Source organism: Balaenoptera musculus, chromosome X (assembly GCF_009873245.2).
Source record: "Balaenoptera musculus isolate JJ_BM4_2016_0621 chromosome X, mBalMus1.pri.v3, whole genome shotgun sequence".
Lineage (NCBI taxonomy): Eukaryota > Metazoa > Chordata > Mammalia > Artiodactyla > Balaenopteridae > Balaenoptera > Balaenoptera musculus.
Genome location: NC_045806.1, coordinates 90,593,271 through 90,616,308, shown reverse-complemented (window position 1 = coordinate 90,616,308; position 23,038 = coordinate 90,593,271). Strand labels below are relative to the sequence as shown.

Genomic DNA, 23,038 nt, shown 5'->3' with positions numbered 1-23,038 from the left:
CACCATATTAACAAATTGAAGACTAAAAACCATATGATCATCTCAAGAGATGCAGAAAAAGCTTTTGACAAAATTCAACACCCACTTATGATAAAAACTCTTCAGAAAGTGGGCATAGAGGGAACCTCCCTCAACATAATAAAGCCCATATACGACAAACCTAAAGCAAACATCATTCTCAATGGTGAAACACTGAAAGCATTTCCTCTAAGCTCAGGAACAAGACAAGGATGTCCACTCTTGCCACTATTATTCAACATAGTTTTGGAAGTCCTAGCCACAGCAACCAGAGAAGAAAAAGAAATAAAAGGAATACAAATTGGAAAAGAAGAAGTAAAACTGTCACTGTTTGCAGATGACATGATACTATACATAGAGAATCCTAAAGATGCCACCAGAAAACTACTAGAGCTAATCAATGAATTTGGTAAAGTTGCAGGATACAAAATTAATGCACAGAAATCTCTTGCATTCCTATACACTAACAACGAAAGATCAGAAAGAGAAATTAAGGAAACAATCCCATTCACCACTGCAACAAAAAGAATAAAATATCTAGGAATAAACCTACCTAAGGAAGTAAAAGACCTGTACTCAGAAAACTATAAGACACTGATGAAAGAAATCAAAGATGACACAAACAGATGGAGAGATATACCATGTTCTTGGATTGGAAGAATCAATATTGTGAAAATGACTATACTACCCAAAGCAATCTACAGGTTCATTGCAATCCCTATCAAATTACCAAGGGCATTTTTTACAGAACTAGAACAAAAATCTTAAAATTTGTGTGGAGACACAAAAGACCCCGTATAGCCAAAGCAATCTTGAGGGAAATCAACAGAGCTGGAGGAATCAGACTCTCTGACTTCATACTATACTACAAAGCTACAGTAATCAAGACAATATGGTACTGGCACAAAAACAGAAATATAGATCAATGGAACAGGATAGAAAGCTCAGAGATAAACCCACGCACCTATGGTCAACTAATCTATGACAAAGGAGGCAAGGATATACAATGGAGAAAAGACAGTCTCTTCAATAAGTGGTGCTGGGAAAACTGGACAGCTACATGTAAAAGAATGAAATTAGAACGCTCCCTAACACCATACACAAAAATAAACTCAAAATGGATTCAAGACCCAAATGTAAGACCGGGCACTATAAAAGTCTCAGAGGAAAACATAGGCAGAACACTCTATGACATAAATCAGAGCAAGATCCTTTTTTGACCCACCTCCTAGAGTAAGGGAAAGAAAAACAAAAATAAACAAATGGAACCTAATGAAACTTAAAACTTTTGCACAGCAAAGGAAACTATAAACAAGATGCAAAGACAACCCTCAGAATGGGAGAAAATATTTGCAAAGAATCAACGGACAAAAGATAAATCTCCCAAATATATAAACAGCTCATGCAGCTCAATATTAAAAAAACAACCCAATCAAAATATGGGCTGAAGCCCTAAATAGACATTTCTCCGAAGAAGACATACAGATGGCCAAGAGGCACATGAAAAGCTGCTCAACACCACTAATTATTAGGGAAATGCAAATCAAAACTACAAGAGGTATCATCTCACACCAGTTAGAATGGGCATCATCAGAAAATCTACAAACAACAAATGCTGGAGAGGGTGTGGAGAAAAGGGAACCCTCTTGCAGTGTTGGTGGGAATGTAAATTGATACAGCCACTATGGAGAACAGTATGGAGGTTCCCTTAAAAACCCAAAAATAGAACTACCGTATGACCCAGCAATCCCACTACTGGGCATATACCCAGAGAAAACCATAATTCAAAAAGACACATGCACCCCAATGTTCATTGCAGCACTATTTACAATAGCCAGGTCATGGAAGCAACCTAAATGCCCATCGACAGACGAATGGATAAAGAAGATGTGGTACATATATACAATACAATATTACTCAGCCATAGAAAGGAACGAAATTGGGTCATTTGTAGAGACGTGGATGGACCTAGAGACTGTCATACAGAGTGAAGTAAGTCAGAAAGAGAAAAACAAATATCGTATATTAACGCATATATGTGGAATCTAGAATAATGGCACAGATGAACTGGTTTGCAAGCCAGAAATAGAGACACAGATGTAGAGAACAAATGTATGGACACCAAGGGGAGAAAGAGGGGGGGGGGGGGGGGGGTGGCGGTGGGATGAATTGGGAGATTGGGATTGACATATATACACTAGTATGTATAAAATAGATAAATAATAAGTAACTGCTGTATAAAAAATTAAATTAAATTTAAAAAAAAAGAAAAAACAGAAAAAAAAAAGAAAACACAAATGCTGTCTTGGAGAAAGAATAAATAAAGCCATGCAAACAAAGAACTCACTGACTGCATCAGAAAAGGAAAGAACAGGGAGGGCTCTAAAAGTATATGAAATAAGACAGGTAAGGTTGCATTAGGGGAAAGGAGAGACAGATCTGGAGAGATGGGGCACCGTTTAGCCTTACTGAAGAGTTTGGTCAGCAAAAGAACAGCCTGAGGACTCACAATATCTGGGAGTAAGTTGAGGAAGATGCTGACAGAGCTAGGTACTGAAAACAACAGCTGCCATTTACTGAGGACTCGCAATGCGCCAGGTACGGCGCACATATTGCCTTGATCCAGTCTCACGACAACCCCCCAAGTAGGAGATATTATCGCCATTTTACAGATGCGGAAACTGAGAATATGTGAAGAGAGATTAAGTTAAACTTGCTCTGGAACACCCAGCTGTATACGCTGTGGTGGAGCTACAGTGTCACCCCAGGTCCGTCCAACTCCAGAGCCAATTTTCCCACACGATTTTGGCCAAGAACCCGTGGGCTAAGCAGCAGGCAATGAGTAGACGCGGGGAGAGAGTCAGCAGACCGCTCGCTCCTCTGCCAGTGAACGGAGGGCCACGCCAGTGCTCTCTGTCAGAGCAGCCTGCCTTGAAGCCACCACAGTAGAAGGGACATATCAGAGACTCCCGCCGCAGAACTGACTTCCTACCTGCCTGTAAGTCCACCTTCCCATATGGGAGACTCAGCCCAGCGGGCCTCACATGCCTGTTAACTTCGGTCAACACCAAAGAGAAGTCCACTCAACTCTGGTCATCCCTCAGAACCCAGGGATTCTCATCCCCGTAGGGGTCTGTTCATCCCCTAATGCTACACTTCTCTTCCCTTCAAACCCTTCCACTGTGCCCTCAGGAACTCTTGGTCAACAGCAAACTCCTCTGTATCTTTCATTTACTCTCTGAAAGTGCCCTTTCACCTTCTTTCTCAATGGAAGCCTGGTCTATTCCTTGAGGACATCGTTTGCCCGCCAGCCCTCTCAAGTGGAAGCTGGATTATTTTCCCTCTCAAATCTCAAGACCTTCAGGGCCTGTGGTGGGCGGGGGTAGGTGCAGGTGCCTCCTTGCTTGCCAGTGCCATTCTTCCTTCCTCTGCCAAAAATCCTGCTCCCTTGAGGAACATGCCCGCCGCCCACCTCTACCACTCTATCTCCCTCCCCACTGCTGTCTATGACATCCTGGGTGGTCCCCACAACTCACTGAGGACTTCAGTTCTGAGTCACATGGGATCTTCCCCTCTGCTCTAACTTTTTATTTTTGGCCGCACTGTGCCGCTAGCAGATCTTAGTTCCCTGACCAGGGATCGAACCTGCGCCCCCAGCACTGAAAGCGCCGAGTCCTAACCACTGGACCGCCAGCGAATCCCCTAACTTTTTATTTCATTGTGGGAAAATGTACACAACATAAAATTTACCATTTTCATCATTTTTTAAGCACACAGTTAAGTGGCATCAAGTACATTCACATTGTTGCACAACCATCACCACCATCTGTCTCTGGAACTTTGTCATCCTCCCAAACTGAAATTCTGTATCCATCAAACACTGGTGCCCAATTCCGCTCTCCCCACTGTCGCTGGCAACCACCATTCTATCTTTCTGGCTCCATGAATTTGACTACTCTAGGAACCTCGTAGAAGTGGAACCATACAACATTAGTCCTCTCCTAACTGGCTGACTTCACTTAGATTAGTGTCATCAACGTTCATGCATGTTGTAGCATGAAGCAGAATTCCCTTCCCTTTTAAGTTTGAATAATATTCCATTGTATATATGTACCACATTTTAGTCATCTGTCAATGGACACGGGTTGTTTCCAACTTTTGGCTATTGTGAATAATGCTGCCGTGAACATGGGTGTACAAATATCTGAGTCCCTGCTTTTGCTTCTTTTGGGTATATACCCAGAAGGGAAATTGTTGGATCATATGGTAATTCTCTGTTTAATTTTTGAGGAATTGACATACTGTTTTCTACAGTGACTGTACCACTTACATTCTTTAATAAATTTATTTATTTATTTTTGGCTGTGTTGGGTCTTTGTTGCTGTGTGCGGGCTTTCTCTAGTTGTGGTGAGCGGGGGCTACTCTTCGTTGACGTGTGCGGGCTTCTCATTGCGGTGGCTTCTCTTGTTGCGGAGCACGGGCTCTAGGCGCGAGGGCTCAGCAGTTGTGGCATGCGGGGTTAGCGGTTGTGGCGCACGGGCTTAGTTGCATGTGGGATCTTCCCGGACCAGGGCTCGAACCCGTGTCCCCTGCATTGGCAGGCGGATTCTTAACCACTGCGTCACTAGGGAAGTCCCCCATTTTACGTTCTTAACAGCAATGCACAAGGATTCCAATTTCTTCACATCCCTGACAATACTTCTTATTTTCTATCTTTTTAATATTAAACATTTTTTTGATAATAGCCACCCTAATGGGTGTGCCCACTCCAACTCTTGATACCACCATTGGTGAATTCAACATCCACAGGGTGATGAAGAGGCCTCCAAAAACTGCTTCCTCTACCTTCACTCAGTCACTTACTCCATCATTACACCTAGATTTGGGGTCATCATCAGATACTCGACCACCTCCCCAATCTCCCTTGCCAACATCCCACTCTGTATTCCCCATCTATCCTGCCAGTGTACCTCTGCAAGGACTCCCACTGCAGGACTAATCGAGATCACCTATTCACTTGTTATTCCCTTCCTTGGAAATCTGTTCCTCCATTCTTTGCAGAGCCAACTCTTCATTCACCCTTCAGGTCTCAGCTTAAATGTCACCTCCTCAGAGAGGCCTCCCTAAGCACTTGCCCCTAGTTATTCACTTTCTGCTCTCCTTCAAGCTCCTTCTTAACGTCACTTCCCTTCATGTTCACATCATTCTTTTGCAAACACCTTCAACTTCCTTACTTCCTCTTCCTCTGCTATTCTTCCCTTGCAAACCCCACTCCTCGATAAACTCAACCGTATGCATTATCCATGCCTGTAGCTAAAGGCAGCTGGAGAAAAACCACACACTTGAGTAGATGGCTTTCACTTTGTACCCATGGTCTCAAACCTGGTATGGGCTCTCAATGCTATCTGGCCACCATTTTCTCACTCTCTCAGATGACTCTTTCATAGCTCCTCCTCTCTCCTAGATCTTCCTTCCCCACCTCCCCATTTGTCCCAACAAGTCTCAGCTGATGACTTTATTCCATATGTTGCTGAGAAAACAGAAGCCATCAAACGAGAGCTCCCTTATCTTACCACCACCAAATCTACACACCACCCTGTCTGCACCTGTCCCTGTGTTTTCTTTTTCCCCTTCTACGAAAATGGAGGCTCTTTCTTTTCTTCTATCAATGGCAGATCTCTTCAGTTATGCTCTGGTACCACAGAGGGTACTCTTAACTTCTCAAGGATTTTACTCCTTTGGGCATTCACTCTCTTCCCTAAGTCATCAATCTCTTCACCGCTCCAGAATCGTGCTAGCACACTGATGGAAGCCATCCATCCTTAAGAAAACTAACAGAAACCACCTGGCTCCACTCCACAATCCCCTTACACTGCCCCACTTCCTGCCCCCCTTCATGGCAAAATTGCTCAAGAGTTTTCTACACATATTTTCTCCACGTCTTCGTCTCCCACTTGCTCCTCAAGCCACTCTAATCTGGCTCCCACATCCTTCAATTCCACCGAGTCACTCTTGTTAAGGTCACCAGTGGCCTTCATGGTTATCTCTCAGTCCTCAGCTTACTCAGCCTCTAACCGGCTTTGGACACAGTTGACCACTCCCTCCTTCTTGGGACACTCTTCTCCCTTGGCTTCTGTGATTGCTTCCTGACACCCAACTACCTTTCTGCCCACTTTTTCTTAAGTCTCCTTTGTGGGTTTCTCCTCCTCCACTTAATCACTGGACCCTGCGGTTCTTCTCAACTCGGTCACAGGCCTTCTCTTCTCTCTCTACTCTCTTTCCCAGGTGACCTCATCGGTCCCCTAGCTTGAAATACAATCTATGTGCAGACAACTCCCAAATTTCCAATTCTACCCACACCTCTTCTGTGAGCTCCCAAACTCCTACATTCCAATGATCTACTCTGACATCTCTGCTGCCATGTCTCACCGGAATCACAAACTTAACATGTCCAAAACTGAACTCTTGATTTTTTTTCCCCCTCAAGCCCAGGCCTCCCTCAGCCCTCCTCATCTTAGTACATGGCACCATCACCTCTTCAATGACTCAAGCCAGAAACCTCAGAGTCATTCTTGAGTTCTGTCTCTCCCTTTCCCTCACCCCCCACCTCTAACCCTCAGTAAGTCCTTGCAGCTGTTCTTTCAGAATCTGACCAACTCTCTCCATCTCCATGGCTGTCACCCAGTTCAAGCCACCATCGTCTCTCTCCTGGATTGCTGCAGTAGTCTCCTTCCTGGTCTCCCTCTGTAGCCACTGCTGCCCCCTTTTAAGCCTGGTCACTACAGATATTGCAAAAGCCCCAATCAGATCCCGTCACTCCCCTGCCTAACACCCTGTAGACGTCTCCCACTGCAAGTGAAGAACATCCAGAGTCCTTTGCCATGGCCTCCAAGGCCCTGTTGTGCTCTCCTCCTTGCCAAACTTCTCTTATGCGTCTCTTACTCTTGCCTAGAACAATCTGGCCACACTGGCCTCCTTTCAGTTTCTGAACACATCAAGTTCTATGCTACCTCGAGGCCTTCCCACTTCATACTCCTTTCTCCTGGAAAGCTCTTTCCCCGTTCTTCACGTGGCTGATCTTTCATCCTTCAGGTCTCTATGTAAATATCACCTCCTCACAGCGGTCTTCCCTGAGAACTCTGCCCCTTGATATTCCTAACACTGCAACCCGATCTGTTTCCTTCGTGAGACTCATCAGGCTCTGTAATTATAGATTCAGTTCTGTGATTATTTGGCTGTAAACCCCGTAAGGGTATTGACTATGTCTCTTTTGTTCAACAGTGCATCTCTGCCACCTATTATGTACCTGGCACATAGTAGGTGCTACAATAAATATTTTCTTTTTTCTTTTTTTTTTTTTTTTTGGCTGTGCCGCACGGCATGCGGGATCTTAGTTTCCCCATGCCCCCTGCATTGGAGGAGTGGAGTCTTAACCACTGGACGGCCAGGGAAGTTCCAATTTTTTTTTTTTTGGCTGTACCGCACGGCATGTGGAACTTCCCAGACCAGGGATCGAACCCATGCCCCCTGCAATGGAAGCATGGAGTCTTAACCACTGGACTACCAGGGAAGTCCCATATTTTCTAAATGGCTTGATGGATGCACGGGTAGGAGTGATTTTGAGGTATATGGATTAGAATCCTCTGGCCATTCCATGCAATCCATTATCAAATGCCTACTGGTTCTGCCTCAGCCTGTGAAAGATAGGTTTCTAGATGGGGAGTCTGGTCCACAGGAGAAACCCTGCAACATCTCTGTCCAAAGACAAAAATAGGGAGAGAATGGAGTAAAAGGAAGAGTACAGGAGGGCTACAGTCTAAGAAGAAGTGGGAGCCAGAATGCCTCCAGTCCTTTTAGGAGTACCAGGGTGGGAAATCTAATGGCTACTCCTTCCCAGGGAAGGAATGTTTCTTTAAAGAGCAAACAACTCTTCTTTCGGAATGGCCAGAGGCCCAGGGGGTGGGCAGGATGACTTTGGATAGTCTTTTCCCTTCCTGAGAGCCTCTGGGTAGACAATTCGATTACTTTCCCAGGGCTGCCTCCTGGGCTTTTCTCCTTCTTTCCCTCCAGGTCTTCATGGCCCTGCAACTTCCTCCTTAGCTGAGCCTGGACAGGGATCTTCTGGAAAACCTGCTGGCGTCTGGATTCGTTTTCTGGTTGTCCAAGCAGCTGCTTTTCCCTTGAGGGCTGGAATGGAGACACCTGTCACCTGTTCTACCAGGTCACAAGGGAGCAGGTAAAGAGAGACCAAAGCCATTTGTCCTTCCACAAATACCTGGGAGACTGGAGTCACCTCACAAAAGACCAACCCCATGAGGCTTCTGAGAGGATGCTGCAGACGACCCTCTTGACAGCCGACCCCTCCCCTCCCTACTTCTCCCCCTCAGGGGCTTCGCATCCAATAGACTCACACGTGTTGTCTAATAGGCCCAGACACACTCCTAAACCCTCTGTGCTGGGGCTGCCAGCCCAGTGACAGATGTGAGGGCTGTGCCAGATGGGAGGCTCAGGCCATACGGCACCGTGGGTCACCAGGTCTGAAGCTGCTGACACAGCTGTGGCGGAGTTAGTGGGGAGATGCCTGCATTATAGACCCCACTCACCTGTCACTGGCAGAGGCAGTGAGGGGGAACTGGAGCAACGAAATACTCACAGGAGCTTGAAGGAGTTATCGTGTCACTCCAAGGGGCTCTGGGAACCCCGCCTCCACCCTCCACGTACCACACCAAGTATTTCTAAAGTAGGCAGAGACAGAGATTGACTGAGCCAGATGGGGAGAGGTGAGGACAGGAGGGGAAGACGGCTGAGCAGGAGAGGGGGCCAGACAGAGCCAGGAGGGAGGGGAGAGGCGAGGTGAAGCAGAGAAACCCAGACAGAAGTGCAGAAATGAGACAAGAGGAGGGCCTTGGAGACAGTGAAGGAGAAAGGACAGGCCTGGAGAAGGCAAGCCTGGCAGAGAAACTGTGCCCGCCGACTCTCATTTGCCTTAGCTTTTTTTGGCGGCCCAGTCCTGTGCCTCGCCTGCTCTCGAAATGCCCTCGAGCTGTCCCCAGCTCTGCCCTCAGGCCTCGGCAGCGGGCCACGCAGTAATGAGAGCCTTCTGGTATAGGACTCTGGGCGATCAAGCTCTTTGGGGAAGGGTACTGCTATTCTGCCACACTGACAGCAGGACGGCACCCGCCCCGTTTCACGGCTGGGGATGTGGCGAGCGAGGGGCAAATCTGAAATAGCCTGAGGAAGAGGACCCAGGACACTGTCTCAACTTGCGCCAATATCCCCAGCCACCAGAGGCTGTATTTTTCTTGCGAAAGAGAATGAGATCAAGAGGAGAAAATGGGAAGGGGAGAGAATTCCAGAAGGTGAGAGGGAATGGTCATGATTGGAAAAGTGGAGTTGGCAGGGAAGGGAGCAGTAGGCCTGAATTCTTCCCCTCAGTGAGCACATCTCTCCGAGGCCAGGCTGGGCTGCAGAGCTCTGGCACAGAACGCTAAGCCGGCAGAGGGTCCCTGGCCACCCAGATCTTTCTCTCTTTTCGGATCCTAACCTCTAGTCTGCCCAGGGCTGAACTGTAAACAAGGTTTGGAGGCCAGACAGGGGGAGCAGGTGTGGACAGGAGCTGCTGCGAACACCCCAACAAGTAGCTGCCCCCAGCGGCCAAAGACCCAGGGCTCAAACAGCGGCCCTCTGGGGGCTGCTTGGCAGGCGCCGGCTGCACAGGGTTCCAGGCAAAGCCTCCTGAAGCCAAACGAGGGCCTCCTCAGTGGGCTGGCTGTGCCATCTCCCTCCTCTCTGTGAGGCTGCCAGGCAGCGATGGGCCGGGCCGCCAGCCTGGGAGGCTCCAACCCCTGATTCCGGTCAAAGAGCTGGAGAATCTCAGAGTTGCCGGGGACTTGGGAAGTTATTTATTGTGCCCTTATCCACTCTCTGCGGATTTCCAGAAGCAGCAGGCCAAGGCTTTCTGGAGAAGGACTGCAGCTGGGGACTACAGGAGGGGCCAGATTTGGGCCCGTAGAGAGGGAGGGCACGGAGAACTGGCCCAGAGACAGAAGGGGCGGGGGGTTGGCTGGAGGCACGAAGAGGACAGCCCGAGTGGGAGAGGGGTGCTGGGGAGGCAAGTAGCTGGAGCTGACACAGGGAGACAGCGAGCGAGTAAACTTCTCCTCGCGCCCTCTCTCAGGTCTGGCTCTGCTGGGGCATAAGGTCCTCTCCCCAGTGCCCCCTCAGGGCAAGCCAGTCTAGTTGTAGCTGGACAGAGAAAGGCACATCCTTCCCGCTGCTTTGCCTAGATGGCCCATCTGCCCCCTCCTTGCCTGAGATGATGCGGGTGGTATGTGAAGCCCAGGCACCATGCCCAGCAGGCACCAGGCAAACCTCCTGTGAGGGAGCAAACCGAGCAAGGCCCGCCTTCCGCCCTGTGCACCAGCTTCAAGCTCTGTCCATCGAGTACACGGGGGGAGGGGGGACAGGGCAGAAATCAGGCCAAGAAGCAACTCAACAAAAGAGGCTATGTGAGCAGAGGCCTGGTAAACTCATGTCACCCCATTTGGAGACGTCCAGAGATGCCAACTACAGCCTCAGGGCAACGAGACAACTTTTATTCTGCCTAATTGCATCTTCCGGCTGAGAGGGAGGAAGGAATTAGAAGGTCTTTCCTAAAGCACAGGGAAGATCCTATGGTATCAGAAAAGGGGGAGCAAGGTTGGTGAACCCCCCACCTAAGGATAAAAGTGAAGGGCAAGAGCAGGTGCTGATTTTCTATCTCAGAGGGCGTGAGCTAGCATCACACACTCTGCGCCTCTTTCATGTTGTTCATTGGCCCCCCCCCGTCAGTTTCCAGGATGTGAGTAGCAGTAAAACTGCAAACCTCAAAGAGCTTGTAGGCTTGTCTTTGGGTGAAGGTGGTAAGGTGATTACGCCCTATTCTGCAACCAGGCTTGGGGGAGATAGAATCCTAGGGAATCCCAAGAACCCACAGGCTACCTACTTGGCAACACAGATTCAATGATGGACCCCAGACTCAATTCACTAATTCTGGTTTTCACTAGAAAACCAGACCCAGACATTGTAGAAAGACCCAAAAAGTGTAAAGAAAAATACCTACTTCTTTTCGCCTAAACCTCAGTTACCCAGAACGTGCTATTAACCAGAAAAGCCCTTCCCCAAGCATTCAGGTTTTGGCATTACGGTGTATTTGTATTCTTTCAGTGATTAAAATCCACAGAACTGGGACTCTCTGTTACAGAATAATGCCAGCTCTGCTCCCACCTGCCTTCTTGTAAGGGGAATAATAGCAGAGTCCCTTGCTGTGAGTCAGGGGCTCCCTCCACCGGCTCTTAGATAGCATTCATTCATATACACAACAAAAATGTACTGAGCACCTACTATGTGCCAGGTACAGTGCCAGGCACTGAAGAGAAACTAGGGCCAGTCTCTCCCCTCAGGGAGGTTGCAGTCTGAGATGGGGGCAGGTATGTCAACAGACAGATAAAAAATCATGTGTCACCTGGAACCACAGGGGGCAGCAGAGGATGTTATGGGAGTACAGAGGAGGGCCGTTCCCCCCTCCCCATGACTCCCACCAGACCCCAGCCCCACCCCAAGCTGAGTGGTGAAGATGAACAGGAGTCCAGCAGACGGACAAGGCAGAAAAGGGCATTCCAGGAAAGGAGAAGATTCAGTAAAGAGGGAAACCTCTAGGTATTTAAGCCACTGTAATTAAAAGAAGTCACCGAAAAAATGCAGGCAAAACTGAAGTGAATCTGTAATTTCTAGCCACAGGAATGAGGGCAGAGGACTAGTGCTACCCAGCGGCCCCTTTCATGCGGCCTTCTGACATGATGCACTGAACTCAGGAGAGGCCACAGAGACAACCAGGGACACAGCCCAGCACTGGATTACCAGCCACACATCCTATGCACCACCCAAAAGCTACACGTGGAAGACCCCCCTCTCACGGGAGGGGGCAGGAGGGGTGGACCGCTAGCAGATGCACTGAAATTCAGCCATAGTAATGGAGACCAAAGCCACGAAGCTCACACGCTGTTATGTCCACACCGAAGAGGGTCTGTGGAAGCCAGCTCTGTGAATGGGTCAGGGCTAGTGGTGGGAAATTACAAACATCCCCACTGCAGGGCCAGACGTGCCTCAGGAAGAGCCCCTCGGAACCTGGCCACATTCTGTTCAGTTCACAGGGGCCATCCTGGGGGAAGGAGGGACAAAAATCAATAGGAATAGCAATACTTCTACACAAGTGTCTTCTGCAGTCTCTGCTACTGAAGTCCTGGCTGAAAGAGAAGCCCCCTCTCCCTCCCCAGGAGGTGGGAAGATGGCTTTGCTCAGCATTGCAAATAAGGTTCTAAAAACTTTTTAGAAAATAATTCCTAACAGTGGTACTCAGATAGAGCCATAATGTTGGATTAACAGCTCCAAGCCAGCAGACCAGACACTTGTCCAATTAATAAAACTTATAAAGCACAACAACTTATTGATGTTATAGACACAGCACTTAGTGCAACGACAAAACCCAAATCCACGCAGAACACTCCATGTTCTTTAGGAAGCCCTTTCTCCACCAACCTGTACAATCCTTTCTTCAATGCAAACAGGGGGCTGGGGAATGGAGGGAACAGTGCAGGGCTCTGGACAACTGGCGGAGGAGGAGATGGCTCAAGGAGTTGCCACAAATCTGCCAAAGGTCAGATCTAATCTGGACTTTGGAGGCAGAGGATCTGGGCTGGAATCCCAACTCTGTGGCAAGTTACTTAACCTCTTGAGCCTCAGTTCCCTCAGCTATAAAATGGGGTTCATGATAGTACCTATTTCAAAGTACCTACATGAAGATTAAATGTACAAAGTTAAGTGTTCAATCACTAGTGGCTATCAGCAATCAAGATGATCATTGTTATGTTTAGATACTAATAGCATCTGCTGTCCTGTGTTACAGTCCACTTGGTTTGCCTCTCTCCACAGAATGTAATGAGCATGATTTGAAAATTGGTTCCAATCTCTTTGGACCTTGGGCCCTGACTTCAGATCTACAGAATAAATAAGCTTTGCTGTGGGGAAAACAAAGCCTGTGTTATTACTTCATTAAAGTCAAATTCTCATCCTATTTCTGGTGGTTAACAGTCGGGGTGCGGAAGTAAGAAGTGGGGGCGTGGAACACGGGGTGGGGGGGGGGGAAAGCCCAGCTCTGCTTCTCACCAGCTGTGGGACCTTGGGCTTGTCCACGCCTCAATTTCCACCACCTCAATCTCCTCATCTGTAAAATGGGGAAAATATCAGGTTCTACCTCACAGAGTTGTGAAGATTAAACACACGTAAAGCACTTAACAACAACCGTGCCCTGTACACAGAAAGCACCGAGTGAATGCCAGCTACAGCTCTGATTGTACACGAATTCTCATTACTACCTAACGAGGTCAGCACGATGCTTGGCACATAGTAACAGTAGCTACTATGATCATCAGGACTCTTGGTACAGATGAGAATCTGGGGGGCGGGGGTGGGCAGCAGAAGGGAGATCTGGGTCTTCTCTAAGAATGGGACTCTGTGACTTCGGATAAACTCACTTTTGTGATCTCAGACACCACCGTCCCCCCGACCCTAGAATTTTACACAGCTCAGGAAAAGAAAGTGACAGGTACGGGCCTGCATATTCCCACCTGCCAAGCTTTCTACAAGTAATGCATCAGCTTGTCGGGCGGGCGGTCTTGTTTCTCAGCGCCGATATGCTTCGTGAACGCTGAGGCCACGCGAGGGCAGGCCAGCCAGGGTGCGCCGGCCCTGGGGAAACTGCGCCTGGAAGCCCCCGCACTTCGGGACGTCGGGCTCCCGCGGGGGGGCGGAGCTTCGGGAAAGGGCTGCTGCGGGGAGGGCGGGGCCCGAGTCCCCCAGGGGTCGCCCCTGCCCCCGCCCCCGCCGGCGTGTGCCTCGCGGCTTCTAGCTCTCCTTCCCCCTCGCCACCGCCACTTCCAGAGGAAAACTTCCCGCTCACGCCGACACTTTTCCACGGGCGTCCAAACCCTCGGCCCCGCGCATCTTGTCTTCCAATCTACTCGCGGGTGGCCTGTCAACCCGAACGGCTCCTTGGGGACTGGGGGTGGGGGGCTGGCGGATGGTGGGGAGGAGGGATGTCGGCTCCGGACGCGCCAACTCCGTCCACGGTCCATCGACTGCGGGAGCCCAGCAGGCCCGCGCCTAGGACCAGGGACCCATGCCAGCGCCGCCCGGAGTCGCTGTGTGGGGCCGGTGAGGACCCCAGCACCCGGCTGCCGACACCCCCCCGCCAACCCCACACACCCTGGCCTCATCAGCTGGGCGCCCTGCTTTCTGGTCCTTTCCCAGGCGATCCCAAACCCGGCTGCGCGGAGCGCGGTACTTACTGTCGAGGCCCGCTGCGGGCCGGGGCTGGGCGGCTGCCCTGCCCGGGGAACCCTCTGGCCACCCTCTGGCCGTCTCCCCCTCGCGCTGCCCCGGGCTGTGCCCAGTGCTGACGGTAGCGGCAGCGGCGTCTGTAGAAAGAGAGAGATCACGCCTGCCTTAGAAACCCAGCCCCTGCTGTGACCAGAATCTTAAAGAAGGAGGCGACTGGCTCGGCCCCAGAGCCGCGGCTGAGCTGAGGTGGCGAACTAGCGAGGCAGCTGGTAAACACAGCGTCTGCTGCCTCTCGCCCACCCGCCCGCAATCCGCCGCGGAGGAGCTCCCCCATCACCCTTCACCCTGGACAGGCCCCCGCAGGGGAGCCGGCGAGGGGGGCTCCAAGTACAGTGACGTGCGGATAATCCAGCTGTCGCTGGGTGAGCACTTACTAAGCGCCGGGCACTGTGCTTTCCATCCATTTTCTCATCTCAGCATCCTCCCCATTGTACAGAAAATAAAACCGAGGCTCAGGGGAGCAAAGGAAACAGACCCAAATGCAGGAGCTGGTAATGAGTCGGGGGGAGAGATCGGAAACCCGAGGGGTCGCAGATTCGCCGCTGCCTGCCTCAAAAGCCACTTTGTGCTACTGCAAAGCAATTATTTGAATACCCGGGTCTCCACCTCCTGTTTCCCCATTTTCCCGCCAGGACTAGGGACAGGTGGCAACTCCAGGCCAGTTTGCTGGTGGAGGTGGGGTAGGGGCCCTGGAAGGTAGGATCCTGACTGCAGTGCCTGGTGCCAGGGAGCGGTCATCCCTTTTCACCTCAGACAATTCACCTACTACGCGCCAGGCCTTGTGGAAGACAGAAAAAGGTCTAGGAGGTAGTCTCGGTCCGGGTGTGATCCAGGAGACAGGCAGTGAGCCTGTGAGGTGTGGGTTATGCTAGAAGGGTCAAAGGTGACGGGTGCAGAGGCCCTAAAGGAGCAAGTAACCAGTGTCCTCAGACACCCACCACAGAACCTCGGGGAACCGCTGGCGAGGATCACACCACCCACTCCTCTTTAAAGGATGAGTGGGAGGCGGCCTTGTTGGGAGACTGAGCCCCATGGCTTCTCTCTGGGAGCTACCCTAATCTCCCTGCCATGGCAGTGACATCTGTGAAGTGGGAAAGATCTCTTACTCCTTCCTTCCTGGTCAACATGATGAAATAACACCGAATTCCTGCCCTTGTATTCTGATCATAAAAAAGAGAGCAGTTTTAGAACTCGTATTCCTCCCTGCCTTGCCCCTGCTTATCCAGTCACTCATTTGGCAAATGTTTATTAGCATCTACTGTGTGTCAGGTACCATGGTAGGTGCTGGGCACCTCCACGGTTCTATGGGGGAGTCTACATGGGAGGTGGAAGGCACACGGGGCTGGCAGTTAGGAAACACATTTTAAGTCCTAGTTCTTTGACTAAATAGCTGTGTGACCCTGGGTGAGTCATGTATCCTTTCGGGACCTCAGTTTTCTTGTTGGTCAAACAGGGATAATAACACCTTCCCATCCTATTTCACAGGGGTGTTTTGAGACTCAATGGAGACAATGGATGTGAAGGAGCTTTGAAAAGTATAAAGCCACTAGACGAATGTCAGGGATTAGTCTGTCTCCAAGGTGGGAGGGGGCTGCTGGGAAGTAAAGCTTAAGAGAAATCCTGGCTGACTTTCCCAAATGGATTGCACTGAATTCCATCTTCCCCAAGTCACTGATTCTGCACTCAGGCAGAAGTCTCTGCTCTGTGAAACATCGTCTTCCGTCAGCAGTGCCCATGACACCAGGGTTAGTGATGACCTGGTCTTAAGCCAGGGAGATTGTTTGGGGGACTTGAGTGGAACCAGGGGGGCAGTTTTGCCTCTGGGTCTCTAATTCCTGTTAACAGCAGCATCCTCCCCCCAAATCGAGCCTGCCGGATGTGTCTAGATAGAAACCACTTGAGGCCCCCAGAGACACCCTTTCAGGAAGCACAGGGCTCATGTCAGACAGCAGTGGTGGCCTTGCGGGTGGATGCTCTCTCTGCTCTTTTGGAAGCTAGGGGTTCTGGGTTCAGCCCAGCTGACTGAGATCTACAACAGAACTGGGGGAGCCTCTGGGAGGGTCTTCAGTGTGCTCAGTTCAGCCCTGCAAGCAACCTCAAATAGACCTATAGTCTAAATTATACTACTACACTTGTTATGCAACACAGCTCCAAGGCAAATTCCCAAATTTCCAAGAAGTACTCTCCCCTACCCCCAGCTACCCCAAGTAAACACACAGTCTAAGGAAATACAGGCTCTTACCAGGCAAACAGCTTCCAGACAAATCTGCTAGCCTCCTTCCTTCTTCCCTCTCCCCCTTCCCACCAGACTGTCAACATGAAGCCCCTTCCATATAAAAATAGAGAACCGATGCAGAAAAGGGAGGGCTCTGGGGACCATGGCCGGGCGAGTCCAGAGCTGCACTACACAGCTCTGGAGCCAAACCAGGATGGAAGTCAGAGGCAGAGACAGAAAGGAGCCCGGACTTGGGCCAGGGCACCTCCAGTCAGCAGGCTCCTGGGGGGACCTGGGGGGAGGTGCAGACTCCCAACCCAGCGTCCCTTGGCAGTCTCAAGGCGCCTCTCAATGTCCTCATAGAGTCCGTTGTCACATCCATCTCGCCCAGGCTGCTCCTCTTAATAAAGTGCCCCTGCGGCCACTCCAGACGGCCTGATGTTATCCTTCTTCACTCTCCCACCCTCCTCCCCAGCGTGGGCCACACAGCAGTGATTCAGGCCTCCTGGGTCACAATACAGTCTCCTGGGGAAACGCTTCCTGAGTGCCCAAGCCAGGGTGTGATGAAGCTTTGGGTGTGGGTGTATCAAGTACTCCTTCCTTGCCCCCTCAGAGTGGCCTGGGCCCTGGATTCAGTCTCAGCCTGCATCTTCCTCCCTGGGCCAGCTGCCGCTGCTCTCCCCCCAGCTATATAACCTGAGTCCAATTTGCAAAGCCCTTCCTCGGTGACTGTCAATAAATCCCCCATCTATATCCCCCTGCAAGACCAGAAAGTTTCAAGATCCAAAGGAATGAATCACCCATGGTGAAATTTCAGGCACAGTGACAGGCAATTGAGGAGACATATTTGATCACATCATGTTTACCGATGTGCAAGGCTGGCCCTGAGGATATTCTGGTATGTTCCCTCAACTATAATGAAGACTTGGAATAATAGCAAAGGAAGCCATAGAAAACACACCAGGCTGGGGGCAGGGACATCTTGCTGTTCATCCCAGCTCTGGCGCTAATCAGATGTATGGCCCTATACTTTCCCTTTCACAGCCCTGAATGCCCTCCAACTGTCCCCACCTCCTTCGGATCCAGCAACTAAAGGGTTAATGCCCGGCCCAGTAGGGGCTGATCATTCTGCCTGGTCAGCCATATAGGCGATATAATTAATATTTTTATTATCATCCCGCTCTAGGATTCCACTCTAGTCTAACACCCCTTCCAGGCCATTTCTCTGTGAAGATGTGTCAAGGGCTTTCTGGATTGAGGTATGCCCCACTTCCTGCCTCTGAGGCAGGTGGGTCCAGGTTGTTTCACAGCAGGTAGAAAAAGAAGGGAGCAGGGGTTGAGGGGGTGAGTGGCTCTGTAGTTAGCAGCAGCTGCCCTGGTGACTCTCTCTGTCCTGGTGACTCTCTGCCCTGGTGACTCTGTCCTGGTGACTCTCTGTCCTGTGGTCTGGATGCACTTGCCAGAGGATGAAACCAAACGTGTTGAAGTTGGAGGGACACTCCTTTCGACTATTACCTGAACAGGGCATTGACTCTGTACCCCGCCCTGGCCTCCCCCCTGCCCCTGCCACCTCACCAAGGGCCGTCAGGAGCTCTTATCTGCTCCCCAGGCCTACCTGGGGTGCCTGCCGCCATTTTCTTTCCCTCCTTAGTAGCTGACCACTTCCCTTCTGCTCTTACCAGAGCGAACCTCCTCAGCATTGAAACCCCCCCTCACTTGGCCTCTTTCCCCGCCCTCTGCTCTTCTACTTCCTTCTCCCTGCTAAGGCCTGGCTGCTCCAATGGGTGCTTTGCTCCTGTGGTGCGAATGTTCTGTTCTCGCAGGGCCCGGTGTTAATTTGCTCTCATTTGTGAGCTGCTTTGTTAACCTAAGTGGCCTTTTCTCGATGTGTCGTGCTTAGTGCTGCTCCGGCTGCCTCTGTTACCTCCCCACCACACTCTCCTTAATCTTGTAATGAGAGGCCCTTCCCTGTGGAGAAGGAGTTGGGCTTTTTCAAAGCCCTTTCTGGTACAGGCTTTAGTAGCTCAGTACATCTTCGCAACCACCTGAGGAAACACAGCGGGTGTGATTACTGATCCCTGCGGCAACGATGAGGAAACCAGGGCTCAGGAGAGCTGAGAAGGCCTGTGTGCTTGGAGATACAGTGTGATGGCCGAGCAGGCCTAGGACCACAGCTCTTTTCCACAGGACTCCGCATGCTTATGTCATTCATCTTCGACACTGTTCTTTGAGGCCCCAACCAAGACCCCAGAAAGGTCACATATGCACACACGCCCATATGCAATTTTACTTATGAATTTGTGAGGGCTCATAGGACCTCTGAGGGTCAAGCCCCCTGCATCAGTATTTTTTTTAAAGCTGCCCAGGTGATTCTAATGCGCTGCAAGGAGTGAAAACCACTGCTTGAAAGGAAGGTGTGAAAATTAGAGATGAGAGTGTAAAAGTTTTAGGGGCCAAGAGCTTTCTTAAAAGCCTTGGGTGTCCCCGGTAAGAACTGAAGGGAGACTGGGATGGGAACTATGGCCTAGCTTCCCTGCCTCGGTTTACTCCCTTCTGCCTGAAGGAAATCATTCTGCAGGCCTTCACCGCCCCTCCCCAGCCCTGGACTGGCTTTGTAAATCAGTCAGCCCTGATTTTGCTGTGTGAAGGGACATTAAGAAAGAAATGCGGGCTTCCCTGGTGGCGCAGTGGTTGGGAGTCTGCCTGCTAATGCAGGGGACACGGGTTCGGGCCCTGGTCCGGGAGGATCCCACATGTAGCGGAGCAACTGAGCCTGTGAGCCACAACTGCTGAGCCTGCGCATCTGGAGCCTGTGCTCTGCAACGGTGGGGGCCGCGGCGGTGAGAGGCCCGCGCACCGCGATGAGAAGTGGCCCCCGCTCGCCGCAACTGGAGAAAGCCCTCGCACAGAAACGAAGGCCCAACACAGCCAAAAATAAATAAATAAATTAATTAATTAAAAAAAAAAAAAAAAAAAGAAAGAAATGCACCTCCCTCTCCATATATACATGTTGGCTAATTGCTGGGTAAGCACATCATTAGTATCTTCTACCTACAAGGGTGAAGCTGAATTCCCCTGAGTAAGGCATGGGGGTCTCTCTTGAGGTGAAGGTTAGAGACTTTCATGTCAATCACCTAGAAAGAGGTGCTCCTTAGGTAAGAGACTGGAACTCCCAGGAATAATAATCCATCCGGATAGCTATCGTGGATTAATCACTTAGTAGGTGATGGGCATTTCACCTACATTTCCTCATTTAATCCTCAGACTCATCCTTCTTTTACATATTAGGAAATTGAGGCTCAAGAAGTTACATTACTTGCCCAAAGGTCACCCAGCTAGTAAGCAAGTATGTTTTCTTTGGCCAGCTCAGTGTTTTCAAAAATTTTATAATTTACTGCTAAGATTTTATAAATCCTCAGATTTCATATAAGAATCAGGATTTCTGACTTCTCTTCAGAAATCCTACCTGGCAACCCTGGGCCCTAAAGTCCCACCTAACCAGGATCAGCTGACGCTGTCCTCTAATCATGGGGCCAAGTGTCAGCTGCCATTTAATATTGTTCTTGTAGTGCTGTGTTCCTGGTTTTATTTTTTTATTATTTTTCCACTTTATTTTTTTAAAAATTTTTATTGGAGTATAGTCGCTTTACAATGTTGTGTTAGTTTCTACTGTACAGCACAGTGAATCAGCTATACGTATATATATCTCCCCTCTTTTTTGGATTTCCTGTTTTTATTAAAAGAATAATAAAGAGGAGAATGAAACATTTCTTGGGCATACATCTGATCTTGCCCTAGTGAATACATTTACTCCTTTAGGTCTGGCCCTGTAGGCATCTGTGCCTATGATCCCTCCACGCCATTCCTGTGCACTGCCTCTTTAACGTGGGGAGAGAGAAGGCTGGGCACCCCAGTTTGGGAGGGCACTTATTGGTGTTTGGGACTGTAGGTGGTCTCTGGTCCATGGAGGTGGGCTGGGAGTTAGAAAGGAGGAATGGGTCCCCAGGGGACCCCAACAGCAAAAGATGACTGAGCGATATCTTCTAGGGCCGACCGATTGTCTAGTCTAGCTTCCTGGCCTTTATCTGTGAAATGGGCGTAATGATAATAATAGTACCATGTCTACTTCATGGGCATATTAGGAGGATTAAAATGAGTATATGTGTACATATACTTTTAGAATTGTGCCTGGCTCAAAGGAAGTGCTAAACAAACGTTAGCTATTTTCATTATTATTATTCTCCATGTTGGTTTCCCGGAATCTTGTCATCTCCTAGCCTTTGACATGTGAAACTTTCAGCCTGATCTAAACAATACTGTAGAGTATTAAAAGACCCCTGGGATGCGCGTCAGTGTTACAGGGGAAGGTGAATCTCACAGATGCTTCTTCCCGCTGAAACCATCTCTTTCTAGTGCCAATCGTGGAGGTTCTGGGTGACACTTTATTAAGTGAGATGACATTTCCTACTCTAGGGAAAGGGCAGCCTTGCCTTGCACACCAGAATGCCCTCCACCACCTTGTCTACCTGGCAATCTCCTACACATCCTTCTGGACTCAGCTCAAATCACTTTCTCTGGGAAACCCTCTCTGAGCCTCATCTGCCTCCCCAGGTGGAGTTACTATAAAAGTCTACCCCTCATTAGAATATGAGCTCACTGAGGGCAGGGCAGGGCATGACTTGTCCACTGGATCCCCAGTGCCCAGAACAAGTATAGGTGCTCAGTAAATGCTGGTTGAATGAACTGGGCGAAGGGGGATGTGGGGAAAAGAAAGGTTCAAGCCACATTTTCGGGGGGCTCCCTGGCTCCCAGCAGACCTTCTAAGTCTGCTTCTGTGTGGCTCCCTAAATTCTTCAAACCAGCATCACAAACTCTCTGTGCCACACTCCCAGGCCTATTTTAAGGCTCACCTGTAAGGTAGATAGATGTGATGGTTTTTTGGAGCCTTCCCCAACTTTCAGCATGCCCTTGCTCCTTTGAACAGCCCCTCACTATGATGGACCCATGAGCTTCCATCCCCTAGGCTGTTCAGGGCGTCCCCAAAGCATTGAGCACTTCCTGGGGCATCCCTCGTGAGCATCAAAACTGAGATGTTTTATGTCCCCATAAAACATGTCAGGCCCTGCTCTCCCACTAGGTCTTCCTTCCCAGACTAGATATCTGAATCTCCGATGCCCCCATCCAAAGGGGATTTTGAGCCCTGGGAGGCTAGCTGGGGAGCCACTTCTGTGTGAGTAGGGTTCCAACAGTATACAGCTGGGGTGAGATTTGTATCATCAACCCTGCCACCCTCCATTAACAATAACCCAGGGCAGCCATGGGCCCTGCTCAGCAGTCTCCCCCAACTCTGCTCAGTGTGATCCTGGTCCCCATCTCCTACCCCACTGCAACTTCCCTGCCCCATTTCCTCTGGATGATCTGAGTTCCTTTACCAGGAGCAACCTGTCTGCGTGCAAAAAAACAACTTGAGAGCCATTAACGGGAAAGAGCATCTTTCAGAAAAGCCAGATGATTTTAAAGCATTAATGGACACCTTTGCAATTCTGTCTCAGGAGGAGATGATGTCTCGTAAGCTGGCACTGGGCTGAGGACTGCTCCGCACAGCAGCCCTCCAACACTGAGAACACATGCCCTGGAACCAAAGATATGCCAGAAGAGCCAGGTGACATCCGAGGAACAGTGAGAAAACCCAAAACGTGAGCTCCCAGAGTGCCAATCCCAATGCACGCGTGCGTGCACACGCGCGCGCACACACATATCCAAGAGACACAGGCGGGGCCACACGTTGGCACAAAAACACCACCCACACTCTTGCTATAAGACCCACGTGTTATTTGCCAACAAATTGCAAATTAACCTCCTAGTGAACAGATTAATGGTATTCATGGTAATTTACACTCCAAGTTTCATAGCAACAGACTTTGAGCATTCTGGTTGCATAAGAATTCAAGGGTTTTCAAGTTCCTGGAGACATTGTAGTAATTAACCTGATAAGCCTATGCAAATTAGCTCCAATTTGACACTGTCATTTTTGAATCCAATATCCAGGCTATTTGCCCAGAAGGTTGCCTGTCGCCGCTCCAATTCCTTGGCTTGAGGTGCTAAGCTGACAGATGCCAGTCTGCATTTGTCTATGCAAATGAGGCCCCAGAGCAGCGCTCCCCATCAGGCTGGGGAAGGGACTGGACAGTTACAAATGGGCTCCTTGCACGGTGACGAGAATGGAGTCAAGGCTTCCAGGAGAAATGGGGAGGGGGCTCCAGTCAATTTGCACACTACTGACAGAGCTACCTTTTTAAGATCCTTGGTTTGAGGACAAAAATTCCTGACTTGCACAAGAGTTTGAGCTTTTCACCTGAAGGTCAGAAA

General features: G+C 49.9%; 1 protein-coding gene across 1 annotated transcript in view; it reads right to left on the bottom strand.

The window, feature by feature from the left end:
• FRMPD3 (FERM and PDZ domain containing 3) overlaps positions 1–23,038 on the bottom strand; it is a 121,903-nt gene that overhangs the window by 64,329 nt on the left and 34,536 nt on the right. The window contains exon 2 of the mRNA XM_036839305.1: positions 14,403–14,531. Coding sequence (XP_036695200.1) covers positions 14,403–14,531 — 129 coding nt within the window. The remainder of the gene's footprint in view (positions 1–14,402; positions 14,532–23,038) is intronic.